Source organism: Calidris pugnax, unplaced genomic scaffold (assembly GCF_001431845.1).
Source record: "Calidris pugnax isolate Ruff unplaced genomic scaffold, ASM143184v1 scaffold31, whole genome shotgun sequence".
NCBI classification, from domain to species: domain Eukaryota; kingdom Metazoa; phylum Chordata; class Aves; order Charadriiformes; family Scolopacidae; genus Calidris; species Calidris pugnax.
In genome coordinates, this window is record NW_015090786.1 from 2,847,565 (window position 1) to 2,869,804 (window position 22,240).

The window sequence follows — 22,240 nt, forward strand, 5'->3', positions numbered from 1 at the left end:
CAGAAAATACCTCTTGGGGTAATATATAAATGAGATCTGCGCACACTAGTTTCGTCTGGTTTGATTTGTATCTCACAGAAGTGCACAATGTCAATGTGTCAATGCCAAATTTTAGAAATATAGTCTGCTCTAGTCATATCACTACTCTCTAAACTGGGCTTTTTGGCTGCTGCAGTGTCTAAAGCTGTTGTGTACGAGAAATGGTGAGAGGGGACTGACAGATCTGGATTCTGGTATCAGCTGTCACACTGACCTTCTCCAAAACCTTGGACATATTAGCTGATTTGTTTGATTCTCTAGGACAGAGGTAATGCTGCTTAGCCATCTTTGAGATCCATGGATCAAAATCATGTAATAGCTAACTAGGCTTTCATCATTACGTTTCTGCATCCATGGCATGGTTTAAGTGTTGCAGGTGGATAACTGTAAAAGACACAGTCACTTAGCAAGTGTTTGTACTGCACTTTAACACTAAATCTGCTTTTCTTTCTCTTGTGCCGTCTCTCATTCCCTCCCTCTTACACTTTGTAAAAAGAGGTAGAATGTCAGCAATGAGGATCTTTCTGCAAATGTTCTTACCTGAAAAGGTGAATTCAAGAATACGATATAGGTGAAGTGATAGTGCCTCAAGTACCATCTCACTATGATGATAAAGGTCGCACACTGAGTCTTCCATTCTCCCCCCCACCTCTCCTGCTTGGCACATTGTACCTATTCTGTGCTTGTAGGATTTAAACTCCCTGGATAATAAAAAGGGCTTATAAAAGGCTGTTGTTAGTTACTTCTGTGCAGGATTTCTTGAATTTTTTTATTCTTTTTCACTTATTCCGGTAAAAAGGTATTGTATTTATATTAATGGCATGGTGTTAATGGCATGGTAAAGTGAAGGATCCACTACTGGATCGCCGAGCAGACAAGAAAGTTCACGTTGCAAAGAGTCACATAAAATACTAGGAGTTTCAGTATTCTCTCCACACTATCTGTCATTAAGTTCTCTTATCTAAGGCTTATTGCTGAAAGACATCTCATTTTTGCAGCTGAAAGCCAGGGCTTTTACAACAGCCAAATAAGAATAATGCAGCTGGAAAATTTATAAAGACAGGTTTCTAGAAATAAGGAAAAGTCATGGTTGTGTGTATGTATCCTGTGGCCAGATGCAATAACTTCTCTCATTTAGTCTGTTGCCCAACTAAAGGACTTTCAGATGCTTAGGGACTATGTAGTCAGGGATTCAGTTCTTGAGCAGTTTTTACATCTTTGTGTTTCTAGTCACTGAAGGAGAATCCGGGGAGTTCGGAGAAGCAGGTAGTAGGTATAAAGATCAGAAAGAGATATAATGTCCTGTTACATTTCCAGAAAAGCAAAGGTGACATTATGCCTTGAGTAGCCAGTTCCTTCTGAAGCAAGGAGGGCTGTAAGGAAAAAGGCTTGGTTCTGGGGTTTTTTGTTGGTCTTCTGGGGTTGTTTTTTGTAAAGCTGTCCTGCTATCGCCACTAATTTATCTTAGCATGCTTTTAGCCTCACTGTCCACCAAGAACCTGGTCAGTGAAGTGTTTTAAAGTAATGGAAGTACTTCAAATGTGTAATGGAAAGCAGTCACTTCTCGGCTTTGCTGTTCTAAAGTCAAAATTAGACTTTTAATGTTTTTGTAGGATAATCAAATTTAAAGTACTTTAAACAACAACAGATCCTGATAATACAAACTCAAGATTCAGCGTTTAGTATAATACAGGAACTAGGGCTCTAGTGGTGCTTTTGGCAGAGAGACATGAAATTACACTCTGAAAAGACTTTTGATATTCATGCAAGCATCAAGCGTCTATAGATACGGTGTTGGTTTTCCCAGTAAAAAGTGTTTGCACAAAATGTTTTTGTAGCAGGCAGTGCAGTTTTATTTTCACGTGCTTGCTTGCTGAAAGGGCTACTTTTGTTTGCTGGTCAGTAAAGTTGCTGTTTGCTTTCCCAGGCCCCAAGGGACAAAATCTTGCGTAAACTATTTCTTCCTCTTTTGAGAACCATTCTGGGTTTTTTCTTTCCATCTGTACAGGTTGATATCTACCTGGGTTCTGCTCTGGCCTGTGAAATGCTATTCCTCTTTAGCCATCAGATACATAAGCTGCCCCTCTTTAGTATCTATGCCACACTTTGAAGTTGTATTTAGTAATTGCCTAATAATTAAAGTTACTAATTTATAAATTGTAAATAAAATCTGGAAGGATGATTAAAAATTATGTATAGTATGGACTTAAAAGGCTGATTTATATTCTGTAAACATTTGTAAGTGGTGGCTAAAGGGGGCTGATACTTTCCGTGTTTGCTTCTTCAGTAAAGAGTTAGGTTTTTCTGTGTTGATCTGTTTGTTCAGGTAGTTCTCTCTTCACCAGTTTCCTCACCAAGAAATTGTCTTGCCATCTGGTTGGAACTAAGGTGGTGCAGGTTTGTGGTTACTAAAAAGTTGCTCATAATCATCTTAAAAGCTTTAAAATACTTTTGCGTAATTCCCTTGGAATAATTGTTTTCATTGTGCTTTAGGTGTATTTACTAATAAATTTTCATGCTGATGTTGGCTCAGGCATTTTAGGTGCTTATCTAATTCCTTGTTCTACGTTTCACACTTTAATTAAAATGTTCTTAACTCCACTGAGTAGATCTCTGATGGGTCACTCTAGGAGATGCCAACAGATTTTTAGAGAATGATTTGGAGCAAGTGTTTAGTTAGAATATATTCTGAAGGCCTCAAATGCTTTATGTTCTCTCTCTGCTGGGTTGTTGCATGCTAAATTTTTGTTAAAGAGTGATCAGAGATAGTTGTATTTAAACACAACCAGATTTTCCTTAGAGACAAGTAAAAATGTATGTACATTACCGAGTTAGAGGGGCAATTATGCCAGGAACAGAAGATTATCTTCTGTTCAAAGTATTTTAATAGGCAGATGGCAGCTATTAACTTATTATTGTGGGAGGAAGGAATCAAAGTCATAATCAGGGAGAATGATGTTTGCCATGTAATTAAACTATCTAACCAGTGCTGTACACTGTTATGTGCATATGAGAATACTGAAGACCCAGTGAAGCCATGAGGTCTTGCAAGTATAAATCCTTCAGCCGTGGTGTGGGTCAGAACCCACAGAAGTTTTGATAGCAAAGGAAAGATGTTGGTGAAGAAGGAACAATTACTTGAACAGCATGACTGATTAAAAAAAAAAAAAAGCCTGCTGAATAATGTCATTCGTATAAACTGAATCACAATGTGGTTTTGAAGATTTAAATAAGGTCTTTGCAGAGTAAAATAACAGATATTGTCAGGAAACTGGAAGTCAAATACTACAGGTAGAGGAAAAAATATGCCTCCCCTTGTGGTTTTAAATTGCTTCAAAAATAGAAAAGCATAGATAATGAGCAATATAGATGAAGTCTGCATTAATCACAAGGAATAAAGAAGAGTATGTAATGATAACAGTTTATACCAGTTCGAGAAAAGTTCAAAGATGGGAACTAGATTTAGACCTAGATCCAGAATTAGAAGGCTGATGGGTTGTGTCAGAAATAGGGAGCACGAACATGTCCTGAAAGGGAGCAGCAGTGTTCTGATCATAGTCACCTGCTGCACGCAGGGGAAAGGTAAGAGATAATAAGATTTTAACAAGTAAGTTGAATAGGGATGAAGATGTGAATGGAAATTATTAGCAGAGATGCAGGCATTGGAATACTAGTGTATTTTGGAGAAGTAGGTTGTGTTATGTCCATCCTGCAACAACACCCTCAGAAAAATCTTCTTACGTAAGGTAGTAACAGAGAGAAAAGAAGAGAAGGACCATCTTGTGCTCTGTTTCTAGACCTTCTTAAAGCACTGACATTACAGTAGGGATGATAACAGACTGGGTGATGTGCATGGATTAAGGCAGGGACTTGAGTGATGTTCTTGCTGCTGAGTGTGATCTAGTGCAGCCTCAATGCCATAAACCCCATCCTTCCCTCACCAGTTAGCCTGCCAGTACCTGTGTCCAGAGTAGCTGACCCTCTGCAGTTCAGGAATTACATTCCCTGTTGATTTTCAAGGAGGAAAAAAACATACTCTGTCTGTGATGGCTGCCATTTTCTCTGGTATTTGAGGGTAAATCTGGGACCTCAAAGAATGAGACAGTGCAGTGTGGCTGGAAGTGCCAGTCTCTGTCTCCTGGTCTGATAATTAGCCAGCCCGAGGGACAGTACAGTGTGGCTGGAAGTGCCAGTCTGTCTCCTGGTCTGATAATTAGCCAGCCCTCCTGGGATAGGGTCATTTGTGTAATTAGGGCCGATTGGCGAGGCTTGCCTCCTGTCTTCAAGCCCTACCCAAGAGAAGGACAGGCCAAGAAACCTGTTTCTATGGGAACTTCACAGATACCCAGGGCCTTAAACCCCAGATGTCTCCACCCACAGTCGCACTAAGCAAACACATTTCTTTGTAATGGCACGATACAAAACACTGAGTGGGCAAAGCCACAAAATTAATGGTGCCAAAAACTGTGAAGGCCAGAACACGGAACTTAACATTGAGAGCAGAATATTAAATACTTCATTTCACAGTTCAAGGTGTTGGCAAAAAAAAAAAAAAAAACTGGAAGAAAAGCAAATGAAACTGAGTTGAAGAGGCCTGACTAGATGGTGCTATTCTGAGAAAATATTGAGAAGTATTTTCTGTGGCCTGTATCCAGACATTTAAATGTCACACTAACTTCAAATTCCAGGTTTATCAGAGCATCCCGCTGCAGCAATGGCTCCCTAGCTCCGAGGCAGGGCATTTGCAAGAAACAAAGTGGCACAAATTACAGCAGCTTTTCAATATATTTGGAGTATGTGTTTTAACAAATAAAAATTTATCTTAAACAAAGAGCCTGTGGAAGGGAATGCATGGCCTTTGTCTCTGGTAAAACAGATTGTTTTCATTGTTTTCATTCATATAAGTCAGCTTTATTTGTATTGGTTTTAAATGGGAATGCAATGGTGCTGCAGGGAGATGCATCCAAGAGTAGACCAAGTTTGTTTAGGGAAGCCTGGAGGAGGTCTGCCCTGTCAGATAACCCGCCTTAGGAAGGCAAAAGTGCACTGGCACAAAGTAGCTAGTCTTAAATTACTGGTGGGTAAAAGGGTATTGCCAACTGAAGCAGGTGGTGCTTAAAAATTGGGGGAGAGGAGAGGATGCAAGACATGCCTGCTCTGAGGACCATGTTGATTTCCTGCCTCTTCTCAGTGGCGGTGAGCTCTTACATAGCCAAACGTAAACATGAGCTCCTCATAGCCTAACATCAACATTTAAGAAAAACTCAGGACAGGAACTAGGCCTTTATCTCAACTTAGTGAGTGATTTATTGTTGTTAATTTATAGTTATGATGCTGCCTACAAAGCTTAGTCACAGATCATGGACCTTTTGTGGCAAGCAGTATGCAGAAAGACAGTCCTGGTCCTTAAAAACTGTAATCTTTACTCTCCCAGTGTGAGGGATTAAGCAGATGTAGGGGAGGATAATTTGTCCCCCCTCTCTTAGCATTCCTAAATGTGTATTTTAATATATGTAACAATGCTGAGGCATTTAATCTGTAGTAAAGGAATGGGAATAATGACTTTGAGCTTGAAGAGAATAAAGAATCTGTCCTATGCCCAGTTATAATTGTTTCCAATGTATTTTCCCGAGTAAGTTTACAGATCAAAATGACACATCTGTCTTACGTGTTGAGATAGCTGGATGGGGGGTGGGGAAAGCAAAGCAACCTGCTGCCTGGAGCAAGATTTTGCTCATTTTTAAATTAGACTTATAAAGATCTTGTTAGTTACGTGTTTTGTGATCTAAAGAACACAAGTTATAGCTACTTGAAGGATTTATTTTTTAATTAAAAAATATATTTTATCACTTCCTGCGGCACAGATACTTTGTTGGAAGTTAATTGAGGAGGCTTGTGAAATTAACTATACTGCAGTTAGATTGCTATCTAGTGATATTCTTTTGCACCTGTCTTTAGAAAAATACAGTAAACCGATCTTTTCTTAGGAGAGAAAGGTTATTAAATCCTTCCATTAATTTTCTGTGATTTTGACTCAGTGAAGCAGATGTGTGAGCTTAATTATACAATTGATGGGATCGCAGTCACTTCTACCAGCTAAGGATGGGACCCAAGGTGCCTGTCTATTCTGAGATTAGAAAAATGTACCTTCATGTATTTTTAGTGTGAAAGGGTGGGTTTAAGAAATTTGACTGACAACTTCCACCTCTGACTGCCAGCATTTCCATGTCATTGCTCTTATCTTCCCCTACATTGCTTTTTCTCTAGTCTGATTATATATGCTTTATTCCTTCATTTGTTTTACGCAGTCTGATACAGTTTCTAGAGTACCTTATTTGTAGAGAACAAGTCTCTTTTGTGACTCAGTGCCATCTACTTTCTCATTCCCTATTATTCCATCGTGACTTCATCTTTTTTCTTTCTTTTTTTTTTCCCTTCTTCTGCCTAAAGAAAGAAAAAGAGATGATAACCCTTCCACTTGTGGCATCTTTTTCTTACCCTTGACCTCACAGAAAGTTGTGCAGAATGATCAATAGGAAGCACAGTAAGTGGTACAATACTGTCATTACTTTCAGTATTGACATAATAGAAAGAAGCATCTGCTGTCTTTAAACTGTTACAAAGCAATTGTTGTGAAATGTATTTCCATAGCTACAGCTTAGAAAGCAATGTCGCCCTTGTCTTCCCCAGGCAGGCAGGATTATTATTTTCTACAAAGACAGCTAGCTATTGGATACGATTCATAAGATCGTGCCTACCGAGCATTTCTGGATCTTTCAGAGAATTATTTTGTTTGGAAGATTTAGTTCTCATGCTGAAGCTTGGTACCTACTTCTACTAAGTGTTATACTTTTTTTTTTTTTTTTTTTTTAACCATGATTGCTATTCTCACTCTTATCCATTGCATTTCTGTCTTTGGGATGATCATCAAACTCCTTACCAATGTGTGTGGCTTCTCGGAGCAGGGGCCAAGCTGTGGAGTCCGTTTTCTGCCAGCTGTTTGTGTGTAGATTGTCTCTCTTCACTGGCATAGGTTGGCAGCTGTGTTGGTGGCTTCTGGGGGAAAAATAACATAGCAAGATCCTCAATATAGGATTAATTTATTTTTATTTTACTAAAATGGAGAAAAGAATTAGCACACTACGACTGGCTGTTTATCCAGGAGCTTCAAATAAAAGTGTTCCTTTGTTTGGAAACCTGCCAACCTGTCTCATAGCTATGGATAGATTTGTTATTTATGCCTGGGTTTGCAAAGGTTAAGAGATGGAATGTAAAGCCATGGTACAGTCTGTAATGAGCTGCTTCAGGACGACTGGGGACATTTAGTAGACTGCGTCCTATAACTCTTGAACACCTGAAAGCCCTACTCCCTCTCCTTGACAGCACCCCTGACCCAAAGCACAGTGGAGAGGAGAAATAAAGACACTTGTCCATCCATAGCTCTCTTCCAAGGAGCATACTCGGAGGAAAAGGAAGATTGAGCCTCCACGGTTGCAGGAAGTAGAATCTACAATTTTGCTTAATGTTGACGCTTTTGATCTCCATGACCTGTGTGTCTGGAGTTCTTCACTCTCTGAACCAAGGTGAACCCAGCCTCTAGTTTTATTTTCCAGTCATAGCTTGAAAATCAACCTTCCTTCTATTCTGAGTTATAAAACCTCCAGGAGAAAGGCTGTACGGTAATTTTTAGGCTCAAGCAGTTCAGACTTGTCCACAGTTAGAGCCAAACACAAAAGGGAAGATCTTCCTTCAAGTAGTTTTGTTTTCTGGGTGAATCCTCCCATAATAACTTCCGAGTGGAATAAATGAGACTGGAAATACTTGCAATTTTTAATAGTTTTTCTGATCAATGTAATTATATACTGTATATGCTTCTAGTCCCTTTTTTCCCCTTAATCTCTATATCTGGCATTAAGACTACATTATAAAGAAGATCAAAGACACTAATGCAACGTCTGGACAGTTCCTTTGTTCTACTTACCACTTCATCCCTTTGAAGACTTAATTGCAATTTGAATATGTAAACAAGTGTTTTCCAATTTTAAATAAGAAACAATTCTTCTGTTTTGCTGTTAGCTACCATAGAACAACATGGCAAAAGAAGCTGTAATGTAATTTTGTTTACTAGAAGGGATATACATTTATGTTTTCTCACTATTTGAAATTCATATTAGATAAAAATAGTATACCTACCTTGTTAACTGGTTGAGAAACAAAAACCTTAGATCATTAAAAGGGCTTCAGTTCTTTACTGTTTTGTTAGGATAAATGATCATCTGTATATCCACATGAAATGAATGTCGGAGAACGTACACAAGCAAAAATTTGATGTTCTTGCCTTTAATTTTGCTGTCATTATGGTTAATTCAACAGACATCACTGCCAATAAGGTGTGGGGTGGGTTTTGTTTCTTTTCTCTTTTAACAAGGTCAACGTGCAAAAATGAGCCTGATATGTAATACTCTAGAATGTGAGCCTGAGGTGAATATGGACAAGTTGACCATGAGGCAGCAATGTGCCCTTGTGGCCAAGAAAGCCAGTGGTATCCTGGAGTGCATTAAGAAGACTGGCCAGCAGGTCCAGGGAGGTCATCCTCCCCCTCTACTCTGCCCTGGTGAGGCCACATCTGGAGCACTGTGTCCAGGTCTGGGCCCCCCAGTTCAAGAAGCACAGAGAACTTCTGGTGGTAGTGATCAGGGACTGGAACACCTCTTTTATGAGGAAGGGCTGAGAGACCTGGGTCTGTTAAGCCCGGAGAAGAGAAGACTGAGAGGGGATCTTATCAATGCTTACAAATATCTAAAGGGCAGGTGTCAAGAGGATGGGGACAGACTCTTTTCGGTGGTGCCTGGCGACAGGACAAGGGGCAACAGGCACAAACTGGAACAGGGGAAATTTCATGTAGCATGAGGAAACGCTTTGCTTTGAGGGTGACAGAGCACTGGAACAGGCTGCCCAGAAAGACTGGAATCTCTTTCTCTGGAGATAATTAAAACCCACCTGGATGCATTCATGACCAACCTGCTGTAGGTGAACTTGCTTTGGCAGGGGAGTTGGACCAGATGATCTCCAGAAGTCCCTTCCAACCGCTACCATTCTGTGAAAACACATTAAAAAACACTGATTAAAACACCTTCGTGCAGTTAATCTTAAGATACCTAAATGAGTCTAAAAAATCTGTCTTGGTTTTTATCATTGTGTTCTTTGGTTAATTTAAATTTTGTGAAATAGTTACAGATCCTGTAGGTTCTAAATGGTTTATTTAATTGTCATCCCTGCAATACTAGTAGCAAACATATGCACAGGTACAGATCAATGCTGAAGCAGTTTCTTGCGTTAAGTCAGATTTAACAGCAGACAGTAAAGCCACAGTCTCAGCCACAACTACCATGATTTTTGGGAGAAAACTCAAAAATGCCCGTGAATTGTTTCAGCATACTGTAACTCCTTGTATGGTGGTTATATTATCTTGTCGTATGAATCTTTCAGAAGATCATATTAAATGTGTTCCCTCAGCTATCCACCCCCTACTTTTCCTGTATAAATATCCTAATACAAAGGGTTGTTCACTCAATTGTTTTGAGTTGGATCTTTCTGTATGACTTGCAGTTCCTAATTGCTGATAATCCCATACTTTTCATATTTCCTGCATATTTTATCAAATTATCTGTGACAGTAAGTACTAAAACTTTCTTTAAAGTAAAAGCCAAACAGTTCTTTGCACTGCTTTATACCTACTATATGCTTTCCCATACTTTATCAGGGCTTTTTTTTTCTTTTGAAGCGATGTACATCCAGAAAATCACTAGTTTTCCTGTTTGTGGAGGATAGATAAGTTACACATGAGTATATTCTTAGTATAATATGTTGTAGGAATATAAGGTTGTATGAGATCATAGGGACCTTCAGATCTTGTTCCTAGTGCTCTCAGGCCACAAGAGGAGGGGCTATCTGCAAGAGATAATGAGAGAGGTGAGCTGAGCTTTGCATCTGTCCCTGAAATTGCACATCCCAGAGCTAAATCTTGATTGAGCTTCTGGATTGAACTTGATTGCAACTGGAAAAAGTGGAGAGAAAGGAATAGACAACGAGGTCTCCTCAGCTGACTTTGGAGTATAAGGGGTGGGAAGTTCACAGAATAGGTTCTACAGTGGCTTCTGCTCCATTGGTGCCTCTTAACGTGATTTTGCTGTGGAAGAGGATGGCTGGGCACCAGGCACAGCAACTGAAATTAAATTCAGGAGAACCAGGATTGGCTTAATCTGGACAAGACGGAGGAGGAGAAGATAATAGATGCTAGCAAGTGGTGGTATGTGGGCTCTATCCTCACATCCAATCTGTTAGTGGCCTGCCTGAATGAAACTTGCAAAACCTCTACTTCAGACAAGTACGTGGAGGTCAATTCCAGTTATTGGAATTGAATGCATATGTTGAAGTATAAAAATGCAGTTTTATCTTAAATTTCTGGCTTTTAGATACCTAAATCTGGCGCTCTGATATGTAGTGCAGAAAAATGCTTACATTCTAGGAGTCAGCTCTAGCCATTTAGCTGAATCAACTCATCCTTGTACGTGTTTTCGTGAATTGTTAGATGAAGTGTGTTTAATAAAATGTGTAGCTAGATTAAACGCACTAAATAGGATCCTGTCTTGTTCCTTGATTATTAAAGAATTACTCGTGGTTAATTCAAGGCATAGCAGCCATCCCACTGAGCTCTTATATTCTATTATGCTTCTGTACTTGGTACATCTATAACCAATGTCTGAAAAGGTGTGTTTCCCAGGCTGCCTAGTTGAAAGGACCCTGGAAGGAAGGTTGAGAAGAGGCTGTGCCTCCTGCACAGAGTAGAAGGTGGGAGAATATTTTGGGGTCAGGAATACTAGCAATAAGAGCTGTTTTACTACCAAAATCATTACCAATTCTTATATATGGGTGGGAGTTTTGCTGTAGGTTCCTGTTCTCCTTGGAGACTGCAGAACTAACAAGTTGTCTTATGAGTAGGAAGATGGCAATAGCCTAATTTCCTATGGTTTTGTGTCTTGTAGTTACTGACTTCCTTGAATCAAGTTAATACTATAGTTGCTCCTGAGGCTGTGCTGCACTCCTCCCGGGTAAGGTGCTGTAGGAATCTCACAGAAGGTGTGCTTTGGTGGAATGGATGCTGTGGTACTCAGAAGTTCAAACTTGGACATTTTTTTCTGTTGTTGTGAAACAGATTTGATAAATGATCCTTCTTCCCTGTTTGGTTTCTTTGATATCGCATGTAAGGATGAGCTCATCCAGCATTGGCTCTGCTGGCGAAATCACTTTAAATCTTTTCTACCAGCTGCCTGCTTTCATGAAACTTGTTTTAAGAGACTGTTAACTCTGTTTGAAATCTAATACAGGACTCAGTGGTTATTAAAGGAAATAGTGACAGGCACATAAGTTTTTTAAAAAAAAAAAAGGCTAAGAACAGTCTTGGGAACCTTGCCTGCACACTTTGCTCTGCAGTTGCTTAAAATTGTGGAGGCTAAATTCTCTAGGATATAAATCACAGGGGCAGAGTTCTATGTTTACATTCTCAGTAGATGGGAAGAGTTGAGATCTCTTCTGCCTCGGGAAGCCTGTTTTCTTCCTAATGTGTTCAGTTTTTTATTCCTGCCTTTCCTAAGCTGAAGACTAATTTAGGCAAATTAGAGAAATGGTCTGTGAGGGTAGCCCCAGACACTGGTGAATAGGTCTTTTCAGGTCAGATTTCAAGAAATGAGTTTCTATTGCTCAAGTGGAAAAAAGAGACTGAGAAGTTCAGATGACCTAGGGCTTGAACTGAAGCACCCTGCCTAAGCTGATAGACCTAGCCCAGGACTAAAATGGTCAGTCATAAGTGGTGAGAGGATACCAATGAAGCTGTCTTCAACAGAGTAGAATGGCAACAGAAGGTGAAGTTCAGGACTGAAAGTTACTAGACATGGCTGGAAAAAACAGGGATCGTGAAGGAAAGACAGAGAATGAGCACAGCAAGGGAAGAGGAAGAGAGAAGGTTGCTTGTGACAATGCTCATGAGGGAGTTTCAGAACTGAGACTGGATGAACCACCCATAGTATGGTGGAAAGATGTTCAGACTGGAACTGTGAGATGACTGAAGTGAAGCCTCTGCAGAGGGACAGTGATCATTAGGGAAGGCTCTGGTAGTGGCTTGAATAAGACAGTGGAGACTGAAGGATCAGACTAGATTGCAAAGGACTTAGATGAGAAGCAAGAGATAAAAATTGGGACTGGCAGTGGATGAGGTTGCAGAGGATCATGGAGGAGATTGACATGCATGTGCTGTTTTGGAATGGATTGTAATTTCAGTTTGAGTTCAACCATTGGGGCTAGTTAAATGTTACTCAGTTGTCTTTGGTGATTTTGGCCCATGTTGGCTTCCATCTCTATCTAACCATTGTCCAGTGATTCTGGCCCCTTTACCTAGCCAATTCCAAACTAATGCTGTCCCTTGAGCACAGGTCTGTCTGCTTTTTAGCTCAAGTATCAGTTGCTCCAAGATCACCTAATCTCACATCTACCCCAAGACTTTGCTTAAAGGTTTTCAGCCTTAACTCTGTTGCCCCTGAGATTCTTCCCAGCTTTTCCAAGAGCTGCCCTGTGCTGCTGCTCCTCCATCCGTGAAAAAACAGAGACGCCTTTCAACACCGTGGGGACTAAGTTTAGCCTGAATCCCATAGCAACTCTATTAATCCTCAAACAACAAACACCTCAAATACCAAACAACAATTGTGTTTAGAGATGGAGGGGTGTTAACAAAAGTGATTTGGGAGTATTCCTACTGAATAAATGTGCTTTTCTTTTGTTGTGACTTTGGCAATCTAGGTTTTCCTGGCAAGCTGCTTTTTGGGTAATAGCTAAGGTACGAACTGCTTCTGTATGCTTTCATGTTTTTTAAAAGGTTTTGTGCTTAAGGCTGATGCTTTGTTCTTGCATGTGATGCCAGACAGGGGTTCAGCACCTGTGTTGCTACTCTTTATCTTCCCACTCAGGGGAGGCTGTAATTAACAAGGCTGAGTTCACCACATTGTGCTTTGCAGTGAAGTTTATGGTATGAATCAAATCAGTTCTGTTCTATTAAATAGAAGGAAATCCAGGTACCCTGAGGAACTCTAGGTGGGAGAAATGACAGAAAGGTGGAGGGAGTTTTGTTTTCTGCATGAAAATATAAAGTACTCAGTTTCAAGTTGTTGAATACTCCAGACTTGCTGCTTGTAACCCCTATTCCCTACTGCAAAACTTAACAAAGTTAAATTCTAATCTCTATGTAATAGAATATACAGTCCTCTATGGACTGAGAAAGAGATCTCTTCTGTATTAAGCAGTATACAGATGTCAGGGTTAGCTGAGATCGCTGATTACCCTTCTAAAGAACTGAAATACAGGGAAAAGTGCTGTCCCAGCTGTAGCCTGGAGGAGAATTTTCTTCCACAATAGAAACAGATTGAGAACTTTAAAACAAGTTCCAGAGGAGCAACAGTGTTTTGTGTCGTTTTGTTTGCAGACAATGAAGAATGAGAGGCTATTAATGGCTGGAACCCCAGCAATCATTCTCTTTGCTGAATGATTGGGAGATAGGATATATTTCGTTTCCTCTGTATATACTATACCAGGCAGGCTCAAGTCTCACAAACATTGATGTGTGTGCTTATCTTGGTAATCATACCTACTGATCCTGGTCTTGGACACACAGAAGCAGTAACTGGAGGTCCAGTATAATTGTTCATCCATCACAGGTTTAGATTGAGCAATCATGGCACGCTTCTCTCTAACACTTACAAAGTTCAAACAGTAGGTTGGGCATTTGCTTCTGAAAACTGTGTACATCTGTAAGGTTCTCAAATTGCTGCAATAAGACGTACTTCTAAAGCAATTTTGGCTCAGTATATACTTCCTATATTGTTCAGTGTGTTATTGCCACTATTCACATCAGTGATGCACATTAACCAGATTGCTTATTTTAAGGAAAAAGCTTTTTTTTTTCTCCTACCCCCTCTCCCAATCCTCATCCCACCCCCCTTCTCTTTTCTTCTGTATTGTTAGAAGCAAGTAAATGCCTCATCAGGGACTAGTGGGGTCCAAGGTAATTGCTTTCACATATTAAATTGCTTCTGTGCAGAGATTATCATCTGATACTTCCAGTAGCTGTTCAGAAGCAGAGAAGCAGAATTCAAATGACCTTTAGAAGGAAAAGGTTGTTTTGTTGTTTCTTTGGGTTTTTTCCTAGTGGGTGAATATTGTATCGTTCTTAGATTTTAGGGGAGGTTAATATCATAGCTGAAATAATTGATATAGTTGTCTTGACCTTTTAACTTTTCACTTTAAGGCCTGTTGGAAACGCAGTCTTTGCATGAAGCAGATGAAGATGTGGTCACTGACGTTGATTTCAACAGTATGATTTCTGAAGAAGAAAAGGAGGAGTTAAAGATTGAGCTAGCCAAGGTAATGAATTTGAATTTCTATGAGTGTTACTGTTTGTACTTCCTTAAACTGGAAGAAACTAATTGTAGGGGAAGTATGCATCATAAAGGTATGCTCTTCCTTTTTAGTAAAATTATTCTAGGCTACAGTAATTATGAAGCAATTAAATTCCTTAGATATTTTTTGAAGATTAAGTATCTTCTACTTGATGACTGTAGAGAGAAAGTTAAATATACCTTACCATTTTAGTCAAGATATGTCTTTATTTATAAACCTTCCTTTATAAAGAATGAAAGGTGGTGTTCTTATTAGATCTATGGTATTGTTGTTAACAGTGGTTGTGACACCTGATGGAAAAGAGTCTTTGTGTGGTGCTTAGAGGAAAAGGTAATGATGATGGTTCCAGATGAGATTGATGATGATAAACACAGTAATTTCACCACATTTTTGTTTCCTTTGGCACTGATGTGTTTAGAGAGGGTATACTTTTGTATTTCATTTGTTGTTTGTTTAATTAAAGAGCTTCAGGAGATGTCATGACACCATGAAGATGTTTAGAAATAACTTCATAGCAAGGAGATTGGAGGAAAAAGGTGTGAGCCCTGTGGTCTTTTTATTACAAAGATTAAGAGATTGTCTAGATGTGGTCTACAATGGAAGGGTGAAATCAGTTTTAATTACTGCTGCTTCATACTGCAGAAACAAAAGTGAAATTCCAAAATGGAAAATGAGAGAATGGGAAACAGTGAGGGTTTACTTATTTTTAAATATAAGAAAAATGATGGAAATCACAGCTGTATGAAGAGAGGGTGTTGGTTTTGTCTTAATTGAAAAAACAAATATTTAAGACAGCAGGTTGGAAAACTTCACATAGCAAGAATAACATAAAAACCCATTTGAATAATAGGAAACCCAGAATTTAGGCTGGGAGCGTACACCTTCAAAGTGGAAACTAGCAAGGCAAAAACCATTCCTTTGTAATTGTTCCACAGCGCTCTGTGAAGCATTTGCTGCTATTACACACAGAATGGGCACATCCAGAAGACTGTTCTTTTGCAGAGATTGATCCCTGTCTTTCACACAACAAAAATATTTAAATTAATATTAAGTTGTAATATTAAATACTTTAAGAAGTCACTCAAGTGACTGTCAAGTCATTTACCTTCAATGCTGATTTAGGATTTTTTGGTGAAAGAAAACCTAAAAGATTGTTTTCTCGCTTTAATGTTTTATCAGGCCTCGTGTTTATGAATTGCTAGTTAATTTTTACTACTTTGCTGATCCTGTCACATCTGTAAATATGTTCAGTTCATCACATAGCAATGAGATAGAAGTTGGGATGTTCATTATTGTATTTTCATCACGATCAGAGGTAATGAGCACACACTGAAACACAGGAGGTTCCTTCTGAACTTTAATCAGGCCTTGTGTTTATGAATTGCTAGTTAATTTTTACTACTTTGCTGATCCTGTCACATCTGTAAATATGTTCAGTTCATCACATAGCAATGAGATAGAAGTTGGGATGTTCATTATTGTATTTTCATCACGATCAGAGGTAATGAGCACACACTGAAACACAGGAGGTTCCTTCTGAGCATCAGGAAACACGTTTTTACTCTGAGTGTGACAGCACCCAAAGAGGTTATGGGGTCTTCATCCTTGGAGATACTCAAAAGCTCTCTGGGCATAGTCCTGGGCAACTGGCTCCACATGGCCCTGCTTGGGCAGGGGGCTGGACCAGATGACCTCCAGAGTTTCCTTCCAACCTCAGGCATTCTGTAATTCTCTGCTGAAAGGGACTCAAGAGGCAGATGAAAACAAGGAAGGAAAAAAAAAAACCAAACCAACTTCCTGCAGCTATCTGAGAATGATATGCCTCTCGAGAGAATTTATCTCAACAGTTTCTGGGCATCCTTCCTGCTTGCTGATTCCTGTGGGAGCAGAGAGTTCTCAGTGGTTCCTGGTAGAAATGCTTTGATTCATGTACCAACACACTACTGAGAGATTGCCTTTCAAATATTGTGATCTTGGCTGACCTAGAAATTATTTTCTGAATTGCTCACAGCAGTTTACTGGCATACAGCTTATGCTTGAAAACAAAATAAAACTGATAATTATGCTAAGAAATGTTTGGAAAAACTTGACTTTAGAGTGAAAAAAGTCTAAACTTAAATGAGGCTTATAATTCTTAGAAAAGACTGAAAAAATGTGGAAGACCTTGACTCCAGAAAGCCAGTTCCCACAGAGGTTTCTAATGTTTCCTTTTGAAAAGCTGCTAGTATTTAATTTCAAGCCCTCTGTCTTCCACCCGTGGTAGTTTTGTTTTCTTCCATGTCCTTATATGTTAGGTAATGCCTGTTTGAGCCTGTAGGAACAAGCACTTGCTGTCTTACTGTTCTGAAAGGTTCAAATCTTCCTTAATGCTGCAATCACTTAATAGTTGACATAAGGGGGAACTGTTGTGAGCCCCTGTTGTACATGTATTAAAACAGAAAAAAATATGTTCCATCTCTGTGTTGTGTATCTGCTGTGTATATATATTCTCTGTCTTCTTCCTCCATCCTTCCCCGGCATTAGGAGGGGAACTAGCACTGCTGTTTTTCTGACAAGTTTCTCATCTTTTTTCCTATTTCCCTGCTAGTGGTCTCTGTACTGGAAGCTTTTCAGAGCGTGGACTAACTCTGTTCTTGTATTTTTAGCCTGGCTAAGACATCAGGGCCCTGACCCTAATCAAGCCTGGGAATTTCTACAATGCAAATAAAATCAGTAACTCTTAAGGAACTTCTAACAGTCATTTGAGTTAACAGAGGTCAGTCTGATGCTTCAGAATAATAGCAGAAAATTGTAGCCCCCAAACTTTACACAAGGCCAGAAGCTTATTGGCAGAACAGATCTCCCACCCCCCTCCTTCCTTTCTCAGCGTGAGGAGCACGGTACAATGACTCCTGAGTCATGACGGGGGCTGAGGTTTTGAGTTCTCTTGCTCACTGCTGTCAGCTGTCCTGCCATTACACTCATCAAAGTAGTCATTTACTCCTTGCTGTCTTCCCCCTCCCATACCTCCACAAAAGCACTGGTTTGATCTGCTAGCTTTCTAAAGGTGATGCTCAGGTTCTGAGCTCAACTATGTGTGTTGCCGCATGTTTATTCCCAGTTTGAGGAAAGATGTGAGTACCTTTTTCTGCAAACTCATCACTAATTTTATGTATGTGTATTGTTGGTGTCTCTGGGTGCTGTTCACCCAAGTTAAAACTTACAAATCAACAGGTACTCAGCCTGGAGGTGTAAAATTCGAGCTATGTGATTTGGTGCAGAGACGAAGTGCCTGTTATTTTTTGTGCTGCGTTATTCTGTTCACAGTTACAACTACTTTCTTTAAAAGGCTACCGTAGTAAGGTCCTCACATTTCCTTACAAATATTTTATGCATTTTAGTATACCTGTTAAAATCCTCAGCAGTTTTGAAAAGGGATAACGCTTCAATAATGATCACTAGTTTTTTTGAAAGCCAATGAAATGAAGTAAAATATTTTCTTCTTCCTCACAAAGTGAACCTCTTTCGGTTATGAAGTACACCCTTGTAGTTGCTCTTCCTACCAGTCATATAGCTGGTCCTTTCTTGTTACGTTTTTTGTGTGTGTTACATGTTTTCCAGCTTTTCTTACAGTGCAGGGGTGAAGCCTGGTGGTGAGACCAAAGATGGGTGCACCAGCTCACAGGGGACAGTGGGAGTCCCTTGGGACATTATGTTGGTTGCATAACTCGCTTTTTATTTCTTTATATGATACCTGACAAGGTCTGTCCCTCAGGTAGTTCTCCCTCCTCAACAGCCATGTCTGCCTTCCTTTCAGTAGTGATGTATGGCTGTGGTACACGTCAGTACTCCACGTCAGTGTGGTGCATGTGCTGCCTTCCTCTCTTCTCCATCTCCTGGCCACTGTGCTGTACCCAAACAGGTACTTGCACACCTCTCTCCACTAGATCTAGGAACTGATCTGCTTTAAAAATAGTCCTTGTTTTTTTTTCTGTGATGGCTTTTACCTGGTAGGCTTTCTCCTGGTGATGAGGGCTGGGCAAACAGCCAGGCCAGGGCACTACACTTAATCTAACTTAAACGTACACATTTAACTATGCTGGCTCTGTTTTCCCTTGGGGTCTCTTAATATTTTAATTGCTTACTGGCTTGATCTTTAAAGCAAACATAATAGATGCTGAATTTACTATTCAGCTTATCATTCAGCCCAGTCATCGCTGTTATTCCAACCAATAGCTGAATCTTTTCACCTCCACATTTTACACAGTACTATGTGTATCTCAGAATATAGGTAATACCAACTGACATAATTTTTTATCAATAGTAGTTTATCCAAAATGCTCCATTTTACTGAATAAGCGATTTCTGGTTTGTGTTTTGTGAGTGTCTGCTGGCAAAAACGGGGAAGATTATATGTTGGAGAATTGCTGGGGTGGTTTTTTTCAGGCATGCCACCGTCTTAAAAGAATGTTCAACCTCCTAAGACATACAATTTGCCCTCAAATAATCAAGACAAGCAAAACAAGGCAAAATACTTTTGTGTTTGTGTGCTGAACTTCACTGTCCTTCTTCCATATTATTAGTCCGTCCCAGATTTCAGAGAGATCTATAATTGTGGATATTTTCCTGAGGTCTCACCTTCATGTGATTTACATGCTACTCATGTCAGCTAATCATGGGAATCACAGCGTCTTAGGGGGTCAGCTCCTCTCCTTGCTTTTACACGTCCCACACAATAACAGAGGAAAGGAAAAACAACTATTAACTCTGATTCCTAAGCCTACAAAAAGGGAGGAGGGAACTTTATCCCTATGTGATGCATCTCTATTCTTCTGACTCTGTTTCGCTTAGAAGGGAAACGTGAGGAATAGACACATATATTTCTGTTGACTGAAGCCCTAGTTTCATCATGGCGCCTGCATTTATAACTGTGGACTTTTCAAAAATGCCTAAGCAGGTGATGCCTGACTTCTATGGGAGTTAGGTATGTAACCTACTTAAATGCTTTTCAGGATCCCACTATAAATCCCTAATCCTTTCTGCCTACTTCAGTCTTCAATCACTGATATCTGAACACTTCAGGGAGGCTTTGTATGTCCCATTATTTTAAAATGATGGAACTTGAGAAGGATTTTGTCAAATCAAAACCATACTCTGATCGTTAAGGAAAAATAATGTATTATATTTAATACAGTCAAAAATGTTGTTCATGCTTATGCCATTGAGCACATGGTTAATGCTTGCTTAGGGCTTTACAGCTTTAGGTGTCTATTCAATGGAACAGATGGAAAGTAATTTTAATAGAAGCCCTCAAACGTTTACGTATCCAGGTACCTAACGATCAGCCTGTCTAGCCCATATGGAAAGCATTAATGTTTAAGTACATGTAAGCATACTAGTATTAGTTTAAGTTAGGTTCTTTACCAGTATTACTCAGGCAGACTTGTGCGCTGGGGGGGGGGTTGTTGTGGGTGGGAAACAACTAAAGGGAGCTCTGAACTGCCATCTGAGGGATGCTGGCATTTGTGATTTCTTCTTTCTGTAAGCATTTAACCAGTTATCCCCTCAGGAAGAGGAACTCATTCTGCCGTTTGACAGGTTTTCATTTGCGGGTTAGGAATACAATGGAGCATAAAGGATATGGGAAGGACTAAAGCAATTTTGGATTGTTAAGTATTCTACTGGTGAAGTGTTGGCATCACAGGCATCAGTGAATACTGGTATCTGCTTCACTGAGGTCCTCATTTTGCCTTGTGTTCATAGTCTTGCTGCTTAATTCCCGAGCTGCTTTAATAATTTAGATAGCAGGTAATGACAAAAGAGAAGCTGATATCTGGGGGATTCAAGGGTGAGACTTTTCCAAGAACAATGAGCTTGCAGCCAGTTTTACAAGGAAGCAGAATTCATGAATGTGTAAAATAAAAATAATGCTGGTATTTACATCCTAAATATAGCCTTGGAGGTCAGCAACTGATGCAGCTGGTGCTTGCCTCATTCCCTGCAGCCTATGGAGTTAAATCACAGGGAGACTGTGGTTCCAGGGAACTTAACATATGGTAATCAGATACGTTACCATATGTCGTCCTATTAACATATGGAGGAAGGAACATAGTCGGTAAGGGAACTTCTAAACCTGAAGTGAAAGGCAGCTGCTCTGGTGTCACTTGTCCTTGTTAGCTTCAGTCCCTCTGAGTGCTGCTCGTGTAACTGGCTTGGGAGGCTCTTGGATGAAGAAGGTGACCCCAGTGAATCGTTCAGTGGTCCCTCCTCTTGGTCAAGTGTCCTGGTCCTTGCCTCAATAGAGCACTGGCTTGGTTTAATTGTTTCAAATCATGTCCACGGCATGGAGAATTGTATTGCTGTGTTCAGACTGAATGGTGTCTCCACAACTTGAATTCGCACAGTTGGGTTAATGACTAAGAGCTCTGAAAAGGCTAATCTGCTATGTCTTCTGAATGTCTTCTATGCTTTGGTAGGACCTGTTCACTCAATGTTAACAGTCCATCTGCTATATATTTTCACGTTACTATTTTGAAATATGTAGGGTCTAAAAATATAGATATGACTCGAGCGACAAGGATGTAACTTTTTATGATACTCTCAACTCATATGTGACTATGCGAATTATTTTTTTAACCTGCTCCTAAGAATTTGCATCTTTTGTTTTTTTCATGAGTGGAAGACTAAAAAACTGCAAATATGATGTTAAAATCCTGTGCACTCAGAGAGAGCTATCTGCCTGAATTATCCATTCTTCTCTTGTTCTGCCCATTGCCATTTTACGAGTGGATGGAAATCTGATGCTTGAGACTCCTAATGCCCTAAGGCAGATCTTGGTCATGTTGCTCAATAGTCACTTTCTTACTGGGGGATTCTCTCTCGTATCAAATGCATGTGTGTGATGGTGCACATAGGTGACACAGTTCAGGATATTAATTTAATGTAGTGTCAGCTCTGTTCTGGATGTTTCTTTGTGATTTCCATAAGTACTTGAATCTCTCTGCCTCTGTAGTCACCTACAAAAAATGCAAGTTTATGTGAGAGTCATTTAATCTCTTGACATAGTGTGTTTATCGTTCTGTAGGAACAAGCTAACCCCTTTCTCCTTTCTCCTCCCTCTTTGTGTCTCTTAGCTAGAGGATGAAATTTCAACTTTGCGGCAAGTGCTAGCAGCCAAAGAAAAGCACCTGGTTGAAATTAAACAAAAGCTTGGCATAAGTCTGATGAATGAACTGAAGCAGAACTTCAGCAAAAGCTGGCATGATATGCAGACAACTTCTGCGTGAGTACAGACCTTGCACGGATTCATTATATGTTATGTAGCATGTTGGAGGTATTGCCTTGATGAGCCCTGGTATGAAATTTAGCAATTGAAATACCTGCTGAGTGGAGTAGATGTCAGGGAGGCTGCTACTTTTTTATTGGAATTTCAAAACCAATAAATCACACGGTCATGAGCATCCACAAGTAGTTATGTGGAACTGCGCAGCAGGAATCCATTTGTGCCCTTGAAAATCTTGATGTCCATGGTCCAACTGCTTCCTAATTCTGGCTGACGCTCACGCCAGTACACTGATGCCAGTACAAATCATGGTAATCTGGCATTCTTCAGAATGGATGTGTTAAATAATAGTGGTGATTCATTGTTGCTGCACCAAAATAGCAATGGGATAGCATTACTCACCAAGATTCTCTGATTTAGTAAGAATGAAAACCC

The 22,240-nt window shown here is 39.8% G+C and overlaps 1 protein-coding gene across 4 annotated transcripts in view; it reads left to right on the forward strand.

The window, feature by feature from the left end:
* TPD52L1 (tumor protein D52-like 1) overlaps positions 1-22,240 on the forward strand; it is a 54,283-nt gene that overhangs the window by 5,781 nt on the left and 26,262 nt on the right. For 3 of the 4 annotated variants that reach the window (XM_014966356.1, XM_014966358.1, XM_014966359.1), the window contains exons 2-3: positions 14,393-14,508; positions 21,657-21,805. In XM_014966356.1, coding sequence (XP_014821842.1) covers positions 14,393-14,508; positions 21,657-21,805 — 265 coding nt within the window. Of the gene's footprint in view, positions 1-6,564; positions 6,584-14,392; positions 14,509-21,656; positions 21,806-22,240 lie in introns of those variants that run through there. The other variant, XM_014966357.1, reaches the window with a different exon arrangement.